The following is a 16712-nucleotide window of genomic DNA, read 5'->3' as shown; positions in this document are numbered from 1 at the left end:
ATACCAATGTAGCTCTTGTAATTATAGCAGGTTATCCTTCTAGATCATGGACTAGTCACACACTTCTGTGTCTTTCTTCAAGTAAGGGCAGTGCCCTTAGTTGGCTTCCCAGGACTTGTGTAAACTGAGACATTCCAAAAAAATATAACCTGAAGGAATTAAAACTATGAAGTAAGAGTGAAGTATTTTAGTCTCTGTGTCACATCTACCATTACGTGGAATGTGAAAAGATTAATAAAACACTAGCTTAACTGAATTAAAACATCTTAAATTTCAAATGGCGCTGCCCCTTGGGAATTTGAAGCAGTTTTAAAATAATCATAATTTGATACAATTTTCCTGAGAGTCTTTGTGTAGTTATAACCTTGTATGAGTGGTACTCAGACTTTCCAGCTAGACAGGCCATATCTCTCATGCAATTATCAGACCGTTAGTTCCAGAAGTGCTAACCTAAAATTTGCAGTAAACAAGAGCAGAGAAATTACTGACTCTCTGTGCCTCTCACACAGGCACAGAATTTGTTAGTGAAATGTGCCCAGTGACCATACAAAATAATTTTACTGCATTCTGAAAGGGAAAACTAAAAGCGTTCCAGCAGTCTCTGGGAGACAATTCCTCCTGACTCTCAGTTTGGAAATCTTCTGGTTTGCCTCTTCACCCCATTCTCTTTTTTCACAGCAGTATCTTTTTTTTAGCAAAAAGTCTTTTCCAGACCAGTCTTCTGTGTTGCAGAACAGAGCAAGTAACTGAAAGCCAATGTATTTTAAGAGATATTTTTAAGAGCCACTGGACTCTGAGTCTAAATAACAGTGTTTGTCCCTCTTTTTGAAATACTCTGCAGTCTGCAAGAGTCAGAATGTTGGAGCAAGATGGGAAGGAAGTTGGATCCCCAGAGCATATGCAATTACACTGACCAAGATACATCCATTTCTTTGAATGTCATCACAGTTAAAGTCTTTCTGAAATTCCATCATCATTTAACACATCACCATGTTGGCTCACACTGGTATTTTTTTTAGCCCTACCTAATGATTTGATCAGAGAAGGAAAGGAAGCATAGAAAACCTTTGTGTGTGTGTCCAGTACTCTCTAAACTAAACTAGACTATAGTAAGTGTGTTTCTGTCATCTTCAGATGTGTGCAGTGTGGGTGCAAAAGGTTACAGGAACAGTAATAATTTATCTGCAAGATAAATTAGTTTTAGTATACGCCTGAAAAGTCTTGGATGCAGTTGTATATAGGAGACTGTATAGAGGGAAGGCCTGGGAAATATATGAACAGTGCGTAGTCCTGAAGAGATAAGCACATGCACAGACCAGGATGAAAAGGAAATCATAATATTTTAGCCTTTTCAGAAAACATTAACTTGCCCTAGACAGCTAAGCCAGCATGTGTCCATCCACACTGGAGCTGTGTTTCCTTTAACTACTATTGTCTAAAGTTAAACACAATAGCCTTGACATATAAGCTCATAATGTCTCCAATGAACAGCAAAGGACTTTGAACACTTTTTGTCCCCAGTGACCAATACTGAGTATGAAAGAAAAAAAGATAAAGCCACTTTATGTAATTTGTTTATCATCAGTATTGTATTTCTTTTCAAGCCATTAGAAACATCTACTGCTTCTTAAAGAAACAGAATAAGCAGGGGATATTAACTGGTTTACTGTGGTGGTGGGATTTCCCCTTATAAATCCTTAGTAAGGAAAGAAAAATATTTTAAAATTTAGCTTTTGGAATGAACAGCAGATAACCTACAAGAAGAACATATCTATTGTGCAGCTGACAGTACAGGAATAACCAATTTTTATCATCTAGTATCTGTACATAAAGGAATAGTACTGTCACTAGAGAACTTCTCAGAGTGTTTGTGGAGGAGGCACAGCCTTTACAGATTATGTACATACTGGTACAACAAGTTATGCTAGACACATTATTCCTTCCTCCTGCTAGAATACAATCGCTTTGGATTTTTACCTAAGGACACCAGGCTTGCAAAACGTTTTGGTTTTTTCTACTTGTCTTCTTTATTTCTACTTCTCTTATTTCCTTCTTTCTGTCTTTTGACAGGTCCTCCCTGCCCCTAATAAATGTTGAATATGCTTCTCAAATTTCATTGCAACTGGCTGAAGGAAGCAAGTCTCAAACAAGTTTGTTGCCATGTCCTTCATGCAGTCTCTTGCAGAGCAGAGAGATGCACATCTCCATTCTGCTGGGCGGAAGCCTTCACCTCACTCAGAACAGGAACCTTTTGTTTGATTTGCTGGCTGGATAATCAACATGCAGCTCAAAGTCAGCTGGAGTGTGCACACCCTCATGCCCTGGCCTTGTGGTGAAAACGTGAAGCAGTACTGTGTGGGAGGAAAGCTAAGGAATCAGGAGCAGGCAAGGAACACGAGACAGGAGTAAGGATATTTTGACAGTGATGCACAGGGCACAAATAACACAACTCCAAGAGAAACAAGGCTTCTCAGTTCAGCAGCCCCCAAGACTGTGAATTTCTGCTCTGCCTGCACACTGTGCAAGTATCTAAACATTACCTAAACATCACTAGCCTAGCTGGTCCTGCCTCTCACACTCATGTTCATGAAAAGCAGAAGCTGTACTTGATCTCAGGCAAAGCACAACAAAATATTATCCCCATTCCCTTGCACAAATGCTCAATGCCATCAAGGCTGTCAGAGTGGATGGCAGAGGGGAAAGGTGCTTTGGCAACAAAAAATACTTAGGTCTGAACAGCTGGGCTGAGCCTCCACTCCTTGGATGAATCCTTACCACAAGATTTTTTTCTGATTATAGTTTTTAAGTCCTATCTTGTTATTGTACAGGCTGAATAATTTCATAAGTAACTATTTTTCTGAGCATTTCAGGTTGCAGTTGGGTTACTGCACAAGCAGTCTTGTCCCCACATGTTCATCTCTGCTTTCCAGACCCCTCCCTGCTGTGCTGACATAGTCATTTGGTGTGGGGAGCTGATGAGATAAAGTGACTCGGCCAAGAAATAATTCACAATAAGAAAAGGTTTGTTTTTTCGGCCAGCTCAGTCTCCCTTATGCTCACTCACAGCAGGAGACGGCACCATGATAAGAATGAGTAAGTTCTCTGGAATGACAGGCTTCCACTGTCATTCTGTGCCACAGCCCCCAAATCACTTGAGGCTTTCCCCCCTCAGTCTTTTGGGTCCAACAGAAGGTGTTTTAAAGAAATAATTGTTTAAGGATGAAAGTCAGGTGTTCCTTGAAGAGCATGTGCAAGTGAGCGAAGTGAGAGCAGGGAAGCCTGTACAGAAATCACACAATTACAAAAATTACACAAAATTACAATTACCTAAATATTTATTCCCAAAGAAGAGGCCCTCTGGCCCATTCTTTTTCATTTATTATCCCAAATTGCTCTGCTGGCTGAAACACTATCTGAAATGTAGTACTGGGTGCAATATGACGTGTTTCTGCTGATGTTGCTCAATAGTCACTTTCCCACTTGCACACTGACACAGAAGTGGAAAAAATATTTTTTGTTTCTCACAAATTCTGCAACTTTAATCCTGGGAAGAACATAGTAAAGGATCTCCTAGGAATAAATTATCTCTTCCCACCCCCAGTACTTTCCTATACCCTTCTTTCTCTGTTCTGTTCCAGGATTTGTTGTTTTTCCAGTGCCTCAGCTTTTGAAGGTATGAGATGATTTAAGTGGAAGGTAAAGTATGAATCACTGGCATTAAAAACAGAAAAAGAGGCAGAGGTGGTTAGCAAAGAAGGATTTTGGAAAGCAAATCACCTGAGAAAGTATGATTTCTCCTGTTGTCTTTCCTCATTATTTCAGAGAACAACACCCATGTAAGTAAACTGGGGAATATTTTCCTAGGAAGTCACTATAGGAACCAAACTGCGATGCTCGATTTTGTTGTTTATTATGAATATTACTGTCCCTCTGTTCCCCCCCCGCCTTTTTCCACACTGTTTCTGCAAAAAGAAGTCATAGCTGTGGGATGGCTTTTGCCAGTACTAAGAATAAGGATCACAGGGATGGACAGCTGAGTTCCTTTCTCGTAATGTTTATTAGAAAGGATGATAGAAATTGCTATGCTAAAATTAAAAACGTAGCTCATGCTGGAACCTTCTGATTACAGAACTGGGCACTAGAAAAATTCTAGCTGTGCTTAACAGAACATGGTGTTTTACTGAAACAGCCTAAGGGATCTTTTCTCTTGCTGGTTGGTTTTTGTGTTGTTTTTTTTTTTTTCTTTTCCCCACAAATCTGTCTCAGACCTAAGAGAGGTCAGAGCCTGAAAATAGTTTAGCCCAAATACACGCACTTGTGTTTTCTGGAGCTGCAGGCACAAAACTTAGGTGTTTTTACAATGAAAGACAGAAAACTTTCTCTGAGGCATATTTCAGGTAACTGTGGTTAATTAGGTATTACGGTCACAGGGCTGAAAAGTGTGTGTAGAACAGGGAAGTGGAACACGGAGAGGAGGAGGGCGGGGTGGGGAGGGGAAATGATCACATCAGAGGCAGTTTGGGGTCAGTTTGGTAAAATCTTTGAATCGTGAACAGCCTGACACAAATGTTGGTGTAGCTAACGAGCCTCCCCCACTTGACCTGTGGGGAGGTTACAGACTGAGACAGTGAAAGTTTTGTGTTTCCACCTATGACACTTGACACACACATAAAGAACCAGCTGGTGACTCGTAACACTGACTTTCCACTCGAACTTTGTGGGGTCTCGGTGATCCTCCCCGTCCCGGAGTGAGGCGGGGGGTCCCGAGCATCCACCAGGTCCCGGCCGGGGAGGGCGATGCAGCAGCCGTCGGGGACTCCCGGCAGAGGGGACAGAGGTTGACACTTGGCAGAGATTATCCCTGGCTGGGGACGGGCTGCGGGAGCTGCTCTGCCCGTGCGGGAGTCCCGCCGATCCCGACGGAGCATTCGGGGACCGCCGAGCAGGAATGAGCAGCTTCGGCTGAGCTGCCGGCTCCACCTCGGGGCATCCTCCCGGGGCATCCTCCCGGGGCATCCTCCTGAGGCTCGGGCAACTCGCCTTTTGCTACTGAACCTGTTTTCACTGGGCCAGTCCCCTCCCCGGTTTTCGGCTACCCCCCTTGCGGCCATCTCCCCTTCCCCTCCTTTAAGCATCCCTGTGCCGGCGGAGTCACATGTTTGGTCTTTGATGCCTTTAATCCCACCCTCACCGCCCGAGAGGGAGGAGAGAAATTCGCGGAAGAGAAGTGAGCCACAAGCCGAGTGCCAAGATAGCGGCGGGAGCGGAGCTGCGAGCGGGAGGGAGGCGGGAGCGGCGGTGCCGGGCTGCCCCGCGGATTGGGTAAATCCCCATGCCAGGATCGGGCTGTCGTGGGGGTTTGGCTTTCGGGGAAAAAAGGGCGGCCGCACCGGGGCTGGGGGGAACAGGGAAAGGGGGGGCCCACGAAGTTACCGGCTTATGAGCAGCGGGGAAGGGTGTGATCTGCGGGAACCGGTGGGGCTGGGCTGCGGCGGCTGCGGCACCGGAGCCGGCGGGGCAGGGAGAGGCGTCCAATGATCGAGGAGATGTGTTTGTGCTTGCTCTGAGGATGTGACTATGCATGGTGACGAGCAGGAGGGCAGGTGGTCAGACCCTGACTGGGCCTAAATAAATGGCCCTTCCGTTAGGGACGGTTGGTAGAACTCTTAAGGAGAGAGGAATAAACCCAGCCGGCTCCAGCCCCCTGCTTAGTGCCACCCAAACCCTAAGCTGAGCCAGAATCGTGGCCAGAACTTCTCTGGTCAAAAGCCCGGGCAAGGAAGCTGAGGACTGGGCACACTGAAGTGCCATTTCCGTGTCCTGCCTGGCAAGGAGGGCAGAGTGGAGGTGGGATCAGCTTTTCTTATCTACCGCCCTCTCCTCTTTGACCATCACCACTGAGGTAACTGCTATTAATCCCAGTGCTTTAAGGGTCACCTTGTGCTACCTGGCAGCTCTCCCGATGGGAATGAGGAGCACCTAAGAAACCTGATGGTGGAAATCACTGACATTTAAAGTCAGAGGCTGTTTAGGAAATTTGCAGGTGCTGATGGTGCAGCAAAACATTAAACTATACCCATGTACACTGCAGATTCATAGGCTGGCTTGCTCTCATACAGTCGCTGAGAAAATCATTTCACAGAGGCACATCAGATTCAGCAAGCAATTGCAAGCACAAAAGCCAGGATAAACACCCTCCTGTACAAGTGAAATCTGCTGCTTGCTTGTCAGTCCAACAAGGGTAACACTAATTATACCACAGATTATTTTTCAGCTACTGCATTTATCCCATCTTCTTCCCTTGGGGCTCAAGCAGATCACCAGTATCCCAGAGAACCAGGGCATCCCGTTTACCAGGCTTTCCTATGCAGGATAAATAGTCTGTTTCATACACTGCAGGGGGAGGGGAGGAAGACTGTATTCCTCAGGCAGAGGTGGAAACTACAGAGGAAAACTTGGTAGTTTAACAGTAGTGGAGAGTGTCTCTTAAAAGAGGAATGTTTTTTGTCAATATGACTAAGCATTTTTTCTTTCAAACAAAGGTCAGAGTCACAATATTTTGGTTGTTGCCTGGTACAGTTTTGCATTTTGATTGTTACATGGACCTGTCCCAACTGGAAACTTACAGCCTTATCATCAAAGGCCTTTGCTCACAAAGCATTTCCTTATTACTGTGCTTTATTCTTTACAGTCATAAACGAACAACAGTAAAGCTGCCACATCTTTTGTATTAGCAGCCATCACCACATCTATTTCCTCTTCCCCTTTCTCCCATTTATACACCCACAGCTCTACTGCTGCAGGTGAATTTTTAAGAGAAGTCATCATTGTGGGGATAATAAAAGGGTTTTATTAATGATTAGATGATATTCAAATAGTAATTAATTATTTAATGATATTGAAATTATAAATGGTGATTAAGCAATAACTGAATGATAATTTAACTACAGTTTAACAATGATTTAACAATAATAACAAGGTCTAATAAAATGGTAATTGAACAATGATGTAGTTGGATGATTTCAACAATGATTTAAATAATGATTGGGAGCCCCTGGTGGTCTAGTGGTAAAGGCGCGGCGCTATCACCGCCGAGACCCGGGTTCGATTCCCGATCAGGGCCACTCCTGGGCAGGTGGGGCTCGTTAGCCCTTAAAGGCAACCCATCTACATCCTGAGGACCTCGCTGCCACCGTCCAAGCTCGCTTGGCCCCGGCAAATGAACCTTAGGATTAAAGGGTGGGCTCAGTTCCGCGCACACTGTGTCTCACCTAAAAAATCCAATGCGCAGGCTGGAAGGTGTAAAGACCTTCCCCGGATCTTCACTCGTGAAGACTGGCCATTAAATAATGATTACACTTTCCTACATATTACACTTCTAAACCTAAAGCTATAGCTGGGCATATAAATGTCACTAACATACAATATAGTTTTAGGCTTAATGCAAAATATTCTTACTTCGTTATAGATACCAGATGCTGGGTAAGGGGGTCTCTGATTCTCAGGAAGTAATCTTGAGGTATGTCCTTGCTCACAGGGAGATCACCACTATGCGATACGGGAGAGCTCCCTGGGCTCACAGGGTCTACAATCACAGCCTGCAGTGACTGAGTTGTGGTCACCCCACTTGTTCCGGCAAGAGTGCAACAGTAGCAGTTCTAGTTTTGCCTAGTTCCTGCTTAGGCTAGTACTGTTTGCGCCTGATAAGACATGGCCTATATTTCTGAATTCCTGAGAGGACAGGGCCTAGCACAGTCACAGAGCGGGTAAGCTTGGAAGGGCCCACAGTGGGTCATCCAGTCTAAACCCCTGTTGCAGGGTCATCCTAGAGAACATTGCACAGGATCGTGTCCAGACAGTTCTGAAATATCTCCAGTGAGGGAGACTCTCCAGTCTCTCTGGGAAACCTGTTCCAGTGCACTGTCACTCACATCAACACAAAGACGTTTCTTCCTTACATTTTGGTGGATCTTCCTGGGCATCAGTTTCTGCCTTTTACCTCTTGTCCCATTGCTGCATACCCCTGAGAGGAACCCAGTCCATCTTCTGACCCCTCCCTGCAGACACTGACAGACCTTGATGCGGTGCCCTCTCAGCCGTCTCTTCTCAACACTGAGCAGGCCCAGCTCCCTCAGCCTTTCCTCACAAGAGAGATGCTCTGGTCTCTTAATCATCTTCTGAAGCACAGGTAGTTTTTTCACAAGTCTTTCCAGGCAACGAGAAGGGGGTTTGAAAGCACCAACCTGTTGAATTTGGCAAACCATTAAATTTGGTTACAGGACTGGTGCCACAGCCAGGGGTTCAGTTTAGATGTAGGACTTGCTTTGAGAAACCCAGTCTGCTAGGGTCTGGTGGGGTCTGTGGACTCGCCAGCAGGGAGGGGAAGAGCATCTTCGCCAACATGCTTGCCAACTTGGTGAGGGCTTTAATTAATGTTGCTGGGGGAGGAGAACCTCAACCCATCCCAATCCTATGAGTTTAAAGCCAGGGCTTGCAACAGATGCCCAGAAGGGGATCACAGGTCAGCAGGAAAGCCCCTGAATAGCAGCACAAAGGAATCCCAGCCACTCCAGCCAGTATTTGGGCTTCATAAGAGCCCAACTCAACTGCCTCTGCACAGATATGGGCAATGGACAAAAGGAGTTAGAGACTTACACTCACCTGCAGGGTTGTGATCTTACTGGCATCGTGGCAAAGTGGTGGGATGCCTTGTGACACTGCAGTGTTGGAATGGAAGGACACAGGCTCTTTAGGAAGGGCAAGTGGGGAAAATGAGTAGGGGGGTCACACTCTGTATTAATAAGCAGCTGTGTCTGGGGATAGATGAGGAACCCACTAAAGGTGATGAATTAGGATTAAGGGAGGGCAGGGATGGGCGACTTTATTAGGTTCTGGTTCAGGCCACCCTACCAGGAAGACTGAGTGAACAAGGTCCTCTGTAGACTATAAAATGCCAATTATTCATGACAGGAAAACCAGGCTAATATGCTACATGAGAAAAACAGATTCCTTCCTATCTCTTACATTTTTCAGCTGAGGATCCACTAAGGCAGAAATTGCCTCTCGCAATGTATGCAGTGTGCCCTGCAGCATCCAGGGTCCCTAGTTTTATTCTAGCAAAAGGCTATGACACAAGGAATTAAATGCAAATTATCTATATCATCTCTGATCATTCAGTGCACATTTAGCTCTGAGATTCTAAGAGTAGACAGCAAAAGGCAGAAAGCTGGTACCATTGTTAGCAGCAGTATTGTTTAAGGTAATTTTTGTTGGTTTGTTTTGGGTCTTTTTAATAGAGACATTTTATACTACAGCAAACATTTAAAATTTTGTAGACCTTAATGACAAAACAAAGCAGTTTTTAGACATCTTTTATCAAATTCCCTAACATACCCTTTTTTTTACCTCTGGCACAAAAGAAAAATGTAACTTCAGACAGATATGGATTGCATAATTAATTTTAAAACCACATAAACCTTTGCTTCATCTTCAGAAAGACAGCTCCTCACAAACCTTGCCTTAAGTCTGTGTGTTTAGCTATTATCTTGCAGAACTCTCTTCTCCATGCTGCTTTCCATTCCCACTTGATCTGATTTCACTGCCTGGTAGCAACACAGAAGAGCATTGCACTACAGGCAGGCTGCCAGGTAAAAGTCAGCAGCTGTTGAGAATGGGCTCCCTTAAGGTTTATATGGCAGAGGAAAATTATTATACATGAGAAGCAAGATGGAAATTGGGAAAATAATTGTAATTAATACATATCCATTTCATAGCCTGTTTCACTTGTGGCTTAGTTTTATCCTCTTAGTTCAAATTAAATGGAGAAAGTATCATGCAGCTGCCACATCCACATACCTTGTTTCTTAGTTCAGTAGCCAGGAAATAGAATCAAAAAACAACAGCTGATTTCTTACAACTAAGGTCCTGCTGAATGTTTTTAAAGCACAGCTCATTTTGTTTTCTAGGGAGCCCAACTTCCACTTAGGCATCTGAGTGTAAGGGTCAGATCCGTAAGTGCTTGGCTTCTACTGGACACTGCTGTTGTCAAGGCAGGCCTGGCACATTGCAGAAATATTATCTGGCACCTGACCTACTAAAAGCTGTCAGAAAACAAGGGGAATTGAGGATGAGGAAAGCTGGCCATCTGGCCCAGTAATAGGGATCAGCTCATGGTAGGGACCTTAGGTTTTGGAATTCGAGGATATCTGTGCACCACATTCAGCTGTCAGCATGCATATAGGGAGCAGGAGGAGATCTGTGTAGCTCTTTGTGAAGCCTGCATCAGTTTCCTCAGATTCAAGCAGGATTGTTTGACACAGCAAGACAAAGACCCTCTCTCTGCTAGAGGGGGTTAATGAGTAGAGATCTTGGTCCTGAGCTTGCAGCTAGTCCGTGTAATCTTAAGCTGGGGCACAGAAGTGTTTTTCACACAAAGGTTTTAACTTGGGTCGCTGCTATAGGATCAACACACAAGTGAAAACTGGAGCTTGTGTGAACACCTTTATTGCTGCCACTGTTGTGGCTCAGGTGGGGACTGTGACTGCCAAACTTTCTGTGACATTTTCCATGCCTTTGTTTCTCACAGAGACAACCCTATGGCTTCTGACCCCACAACCTCCTCCAGCTGTTTCTATGGTAGGAAAGGAACATCTTTCCTACTGAGACTGAGAAGTGTAGATAGGCGAAAAGGAATTGTTTAATATTTTAATTGTAAATAAATAGTTGTGTCCTTCTCTCATGGAGCAGGGAGTAGAAGGCAGATGCCCTCTCCTACATTAGCTAAGCAGGAACCTAAAATTGTTGATGCTTTGAAACATGTAAGAAACTTTTTTCCTGCCTTTGGGAATACGTCTGTGGAGAGGAGGTTGGACCAGACAGAAAATCAGGTCTCTCTCAAAGCACAAACACAGCAGACGATGTTCTGCACCCCAAAGAGGATATTACTCATTTTTCTACTCTCCCTAGTGTGTGCAGAGGTGACTTTTTCCTGAGCAGTGTAATTCAGCCAAGGAATTAGGGGACCACTGAAGCTAGGAATGTAGATTTGGAATCAGGTGTTTCTGGAAGGAATCTTCATCATGAAGATCTAAGAAAAGGAAGAAGCAACTTCTATAGCTTTATATCACCACAGATTTTAGACATTGTTTAAGCAATGGCTTAGTTCTACACAGAACATGTATAAAACTGATCTCCTTTGCAAGTATTTATATGTTTGCTAAGTATTTACTACTCAGGTTTAATATAGTGGGATTTCTTAAAGCACTATAAAATCCAATTTTGATTCTTGGTTTTCCCCTCAAACTTCATTGTTTTTCTGTCTGAAATGCCTTACTTAAAGAAAAACAAGATTTTTTTTTTCCCCTAGAAAGGGAAACAGATGAAAATTACAGTACCAACAGCTTCTGAAAACAGAGTGGCTTCTGTGAAGTCAGAACCATCCTAATGGAAAGAAAACAGCCTGAACAGAAAAGTTGGATTCAAATCCTCCAGATAAGATCAAATTTCACCTCTGCAGAAGTAAGAAATTTTTTATCTATATTGGAATTCTCAGGTTCCCAGTCTTACAAACAGAAGGTGGGAAGGAGGTCAGTGTCTTCCCTCTTTTCGAGATCCTTCAGCTTAGTTTTTGCATGAATTGCAGTATTTGACCTGATCTAATATGCTCCTGACTGTTTTTAACCTCTGTGGTTATTTCACTGCCCAGGGAAAACAGCCTGTGTTTTCCCTGTGTGACAGTCAGTGTGATTGCAAACAACCCAGGCAGCAGAGGAAGACTGAAAGAGTTCCAGAAGTGCGTGTGTGATTGTTGTTTTCCTTGAGGCTCTCTGAGTTGCAGAACCAGGATAAGAGCTCTGAGATCTTGAGTTCAGTTACTGATGAGGTGAAGCCAGGGTTAAATCATAAATGCTTGTGACCGTGGCTGGCTTCCAGACCCCTTTTCCAGGGGTAGCTATTTCCTTGTGTGAAGCAGGAGATACCTCCAGATGGGGTGATGCTCCCCTGCACCACCTCACCCACCCTGTCCCGAGCCAGGAGCTGGGACACCAGCAGGTGGAGTCCCAGCACTACTTTCCCAATAGGAAGGGTGGGTGGAGAAAGGACTGATGGGCTTCAGACCCCCTGTGAGTCCTCCTGCAGGGGCCTGGGAGTCACCTTCAGGTGAGCCTCACCCTTAAACGACATGGGCTGCAGAAGAACAGAACCTCAGGTGAAAATCTGTTTGATTCATCTCATGAGGCTGAATCATGAGGCCAGCTCTGCTGGCCACCAGAGAAGACAGGACACCCATTTTTTGCCCTTCAGGAGAAGATGGTATGAGGGAAGGAGGCCTCCCTGAGTGGTTTGGGTTGGAAGGAACCTTAAAGACCAGCTAGTTCTAATCCCTCCGGTGAGAGATGCCACTCACTAGACCAGGTTGCTCAGAAAATTATTAATTAAGCAATGCTCAAAGAATGATTAATGTATATTCATATATTCAGTGTATATCCCAAGAGCTCACTGCTGGCTCACAGTTTTTGTAGCTCAGATCTTCATTACAGCTGGCAGGTGGAAAGTAAACTTCTTCACTCCCGAGAACTAAGCTACCTTCTAGTTTTTCTTCATCTCCTTTTCCCACTGTGGTCCTCGCTTTCATATTTGGAATCTGGCTCAGATACAGTGCCCACAGTGATGCTCACATGAAAAGGAGACTTAGCAGTATGACACTGTGAGTTGTAGAATATGATTCTGCATTTGTGTATTCCCTTAGTGCTTGTGGCAGGTTAGCTGGAAAGCCCAGGACTTTGGATGAATAAATGGATTTAAATGCCAGGTCTTTGCATCTGCTAGATTTCAGGTCTTCATGTCCTGAATTCTTATGATTTGGATCTCACAGCTGAAAGATAGCCATCACCTTTAAGGCCTTTACAAGGTCCACTGATGCAATGCAGTGTCTGTGAAACAGGATTGTTTCACAATTGTTTGAAAAAGAAAAATAAAAACCTGTATGGGTGCAGATTCTCATGCATCAACATGTAAATTTGTTATCCCTATTTAATTACTCTAAATCTTTTTTTGAATCACAGGAGAGCACAATGCTGATACCACAGTCTACTTAAGGATGGTTTGAGATCTCATGGCATGAAGTGCCTGTCCTCTATCAAATATTTGGAATAACTCTTATATATTTTCTATTAATCTTGTTAAAAGGCCTTTCATAGAATGTTGTCACATTCCCATATAGCAATAGGAAAAGTTTCTCGTAATGGTAAAACCAGCAAATCTGTGACTGCAGTAATGAAGGCCGTTTTGAAGTTCCCCCAGTCAGATGCTGCTCTGTCTCCTCCAAGTCGTTTCTTGTACAAGTTCCATTTTTCTGAGACTGAGGAGAAAAGCCATGATTTCTTTCTGCCCATCCAACATTGCTTAAGCTCCTTCACATGACAGTGCAGAGGAGAACAAAGAGTAACATTTTGTCCTAGGAGCACCACTTCATGATTAGAACTTGCTGAAGGCAGAAGGTTAAAAGTCAGAGAAGTTCTCCATTGAACACCTCGTGCAGTCAGTCAGCTCGGTTGGGGGGTATGGATAACTCAGTTCAGAAGGAGAGGGAATAGGAAATTAAAGGGAGAACGAAACAGCAGATTAAAAAGGGAGATTAGTGGCACAACAGAATTTATTTGAACAGCCTAATTACCCTGATTTTATGTAAGCTTCTGACAGCCAGGCTGTGAGGTGTTCATAGCAGCCAGAGAAGCAGAACAGAAAAGCCAAATGTGACCAACTCTAACTTTTGCAAAGGTGGATGTTTTTTTAAAGTGCATGTCTATAAAAAAAAAATATATATTGATATGAATGTTTCCGTTTTAAATAAAAGGCATATACTGTTAAATTGCAAACTTTTAAGTAAGAAATATGAGTTAGTGGCTCAACTGCAACATCTTGCTATGCCCATGTATTTCACAGGGTATGGCAAGGAGGAGACATGTGAAAGAGACAGGCACACAGACACACATTACACTTAGCGTGTACGCGGGCCCTTGGTGAAGTAAATTGGTGTCTTTGTTATCTGGCTTCACACTCTAGGGAGGAAAGTGAAAAAGCAGGTGCTTGGAACTGTGTGAGCAACAGAAGGGAAGCATGTGTCATTCCAAAAAAGGTAAAAGTTTGTCTCTTAAATACATGCTAGGCTAACACGCAAGGGATCTGGCTGTGGTTCTTAGCTATAACACAAATCTTACTGTGTCACTGTGACCAGAAAGTGGTATCTCAGTTCTCTGCCTTTAACAGGAAGGGATTTCCACAAATCCTCCATCCACATTGTCTGTTGTTGCGTGTTTGAAGCACAGTAACAAACACAATGAAGTCCTATCGAGCTAAGTTAGATCAGAACTCCTATGTGATGAAAAGGCCTTAGGGGCACTTTGCTGGAAACTAAGTTTGGGTGATCTATCCTAAACCTCCCAGGACTATTCTGTGATGCCCCCACACCACAAGGGACTCCTAAAGGGCCATGTATTCTGATTTTCTTAGTGACTAACCCCCTGCTTTCCATTTTCTCTTCCAGTTCCTATTTCAGTAACTATACTTTTTCTTCCTTTCTAGGCTTGGACAACTTGTGCAGGTTTGGCAGCCACTGCCCCAGTGAGGAATCCAGGGAGGAAGATGCACTGGAAGTGAAGTACTGAGGGATGAACAGCACAGGAGTGCCCTCCTTCTGCAGCAGTTATGTTACACCAAGCCTGGCAGCTCTGTGGGAGGTGGTGCCGCTGGTCCAGTCCTGTTGTCCATCTTCTCATGCTGACTGTGGTGACATTCGGAGTGGTTGCCCCTTTGATTTGCCACCGGCTCCTCCACTCCTATTTCTATTTGCGGCGCTGGCACCTGAACTCCATGAGCCAGGAGTTCCTGGAGCACAACCAGCAGGAGGGACAGGATGCCCTCCATTACTTTGAGAAGATGCAGATACCAAATGCCTCTGAGGCCTCTGGCAGCGATGCCTTCCAGCCCTTGCTGCTGATCACCATTATCACTGTGCAGAGGCGGTATGATTTCCACTATGTCCTGCAAGTGGCCTCCCGCTTCCACCACCTCCTCCAGGAATGTGGTGCATACTGCCAGAGCCACCGCGTGCTCCTCTGCAACGTGGAGTCAGACCCCAGTAGCCATCAGGATGTCAGGCTGCTGAGCAGCTTCTTTCCTATGGTCAGTCGTGACAGAACTGGAGAGAACCCTGACCCCAGATTGAACCAGTTCGAGAAGGAGAAGCAGGACTATGTCTTCTGCCTTGAGCAGTCCCTGTTATCATACAACCCACAGTACATCCTTGTAGTGGAAGATGATGCTGTGCCAGAGAAGGAGATATTCTCTGTCCTGCAGCACCTCTTCTTGGCCCGGTTCTCCAAGCCGTACCTCAGAGATGCTCTCTACTTCAAGCTTTACCATCCTGAGCGGCTCCAGCGCTACTTCAACCCTGAGCCCATGAGGATCCTGGAGTGGCTGGGCCTGGGCATGTTGCTGGGGCCGGTGCTGAGCTGTGTGTACTCGTGGGTGCTGGGGCGGCCCAGCCCCAGCTGGCTGCTCGCGCTGTTCTTTGCCCTGTACAGCATGACCCTGTCAGAGCTGGTGGGGCGGCACTACCTGCTGGAGCTGCGCCGCCTGCACCCTGCGCTCTACAACGTGGTGCCAGTCACCGAGTGCTGCACCCCAGCTATGCTCTTCCCTGCTCCCTCTGCCCGGCGTGCCTTAGGTTACCTGCAGGAGCTGCACTGCCGGCAGGGATTTGCTAAGGACACTGCCCTCTACTCCCTGCTGTGGGCCAAGGGGGAGAATGCCTATGTGGTGGAACCCAACCTGGTCCGGCATGTGGGAATGTATTCCAGCCTCCGACTGAACAGCAGCCCGAAGCTGCTGTGATCAATTCATGCCTTTCCAGACACAAAAGCCAGGGAACTTGCCACTGGACAGAAGGGGAAGTGTGCAAACTCGGATATGGTGCTGCTTGCAATGGACTTCCTGTGCCTCCAAATGGACAAAGAATAACTCTCTTTAAAAAAAAACAACCACAAGGTTCCTTAAAAAATCAGCTATGTACATATAGACCCTATTTATTATATGCCATGCACCACCTGGGAGGGGAGTGGATGATCCCAGCTGAAGGTGTGGGTTGCCAACTCTCCTTAACCGTTCTCAAAGCAAAGCTCTCACACCAACACGCACAGCTATCCTGCCTACTTTCTTGTACACTGGTTACAAAATTCCTTGACTTAGGGCAACAGAAATGTTGGACAAAGTGAATGTTTCAAATTTAAGCTAATAAGGAAGGGCCTTATTTCCTCATCTTTACTAAGGTCTGATCTCTGACCTCTGTCTGTTTCAAAGCTGTGGTTTTGAGCAGACCCTTCAAAAGCAGAAGTGGTTTATGGGAATTCCCCCACAAGTTCTGTCTGGATACTTCAAATTTTATGAAGCCTCTTATTAGTTACGGTTTTCCCCTGCAGTACCTATCTGCACCTCCACCCTTCCCATTCTGTTTGCTCGGACCAGAGGCTCTTAAAAATAAAACCTCTGCTGCTCTATTAATTGTCAACTCTGAGGGTAGGAATAGGAAAACAGAATCACATCCATTGTTGTTGCACAGACGGGTCACAAATGCACATTTTCATTGATACATGACAGATGTTAATACGCATCACAGGATGATTCCTGTGCTGGTTGGTATCATCACTAATTGT

The 16712-nt window shown here is 45.0% G+C and overlaps 1 protein-coding gene across 10 annotated transcripts; it reads left to right on the top strand.

Annotated features, from left to right (window-relative positions):
• The first annotated feature begins 5221 nt into the window (after positions 1 to 5221).
• Positions 5222 to 15894, top strand: PGAP4 (post-GPI attachment to proteins GalNAc transferase 4). 10 transcript variants are annotated; one of them, XM_050328433.1, is made up of 3 exons: positions 9040 to 11517; positions 14065 to 14137; positions 14603 to 15894. In XM_050328433.1, exon 3 carries the CDS (start codon positions 14707 to 14709, stop codon positions 15892 to 15894), a length of 1188 nt encoding a protein of 395 aa, XP_050184390.1. In that variant the 5' UTR covers positions 9040 to 11517; positions 14065 to 14137; positions 14603 to 14706. The 10 variants fall into 10 exon arrangements, with proteins under 10 accessions (XP_050184391.1, XP_050184394.1, XP_050184384.1 ...); XM_050328434.1 differs by lacking the exons at positions 9040 to 11517; positions 14065 to 14137 and adding an exon at positions 5222 to 5322 and having other exon boundaries at positions 14584 to 15894; XM_050328437.1 differs by lacking the exons at positions 9040 to 11517; positions 14065 to 14137 and adding an exon at positions 5246 to 5322.
• The last annotated feature ends 818 nt before the right edge of the window (positions 15895 to 16712 follow it).

The sequence above is a fragment of the Myiozetetes cayanensis genome, unplaced genomic scaffold (assembly GCF_022539395.1).
Source record: "Myiozetetes cayanensis isolate MyiCay16 unplaced genomic scaffold, myiCay2020 scf4, whole genome shotgun sequence".
Classification (NCBI taxonomy): domain Eukaryota; kingdom Metazoa; phylum Chordata; class Aves; order Passeriformes; family Tyrannidae; genus Myiozetetes; species Myiozetetes cayanensis.
The sequence above is the reverse complement of the archived record's forward strand: the minus strand, read 5'-3'. Positions and strand labels throughout refer to the sequence as shown.

Coding starts and splice junctions, on each gene's coding strand:
- PGAP4 (XM_050328434.1), top strand. CDS start 14,707: ATGTTACACCAAGCCTGGCAGCTCTGTGGGAGGTGGTGCCGCTGGTCC.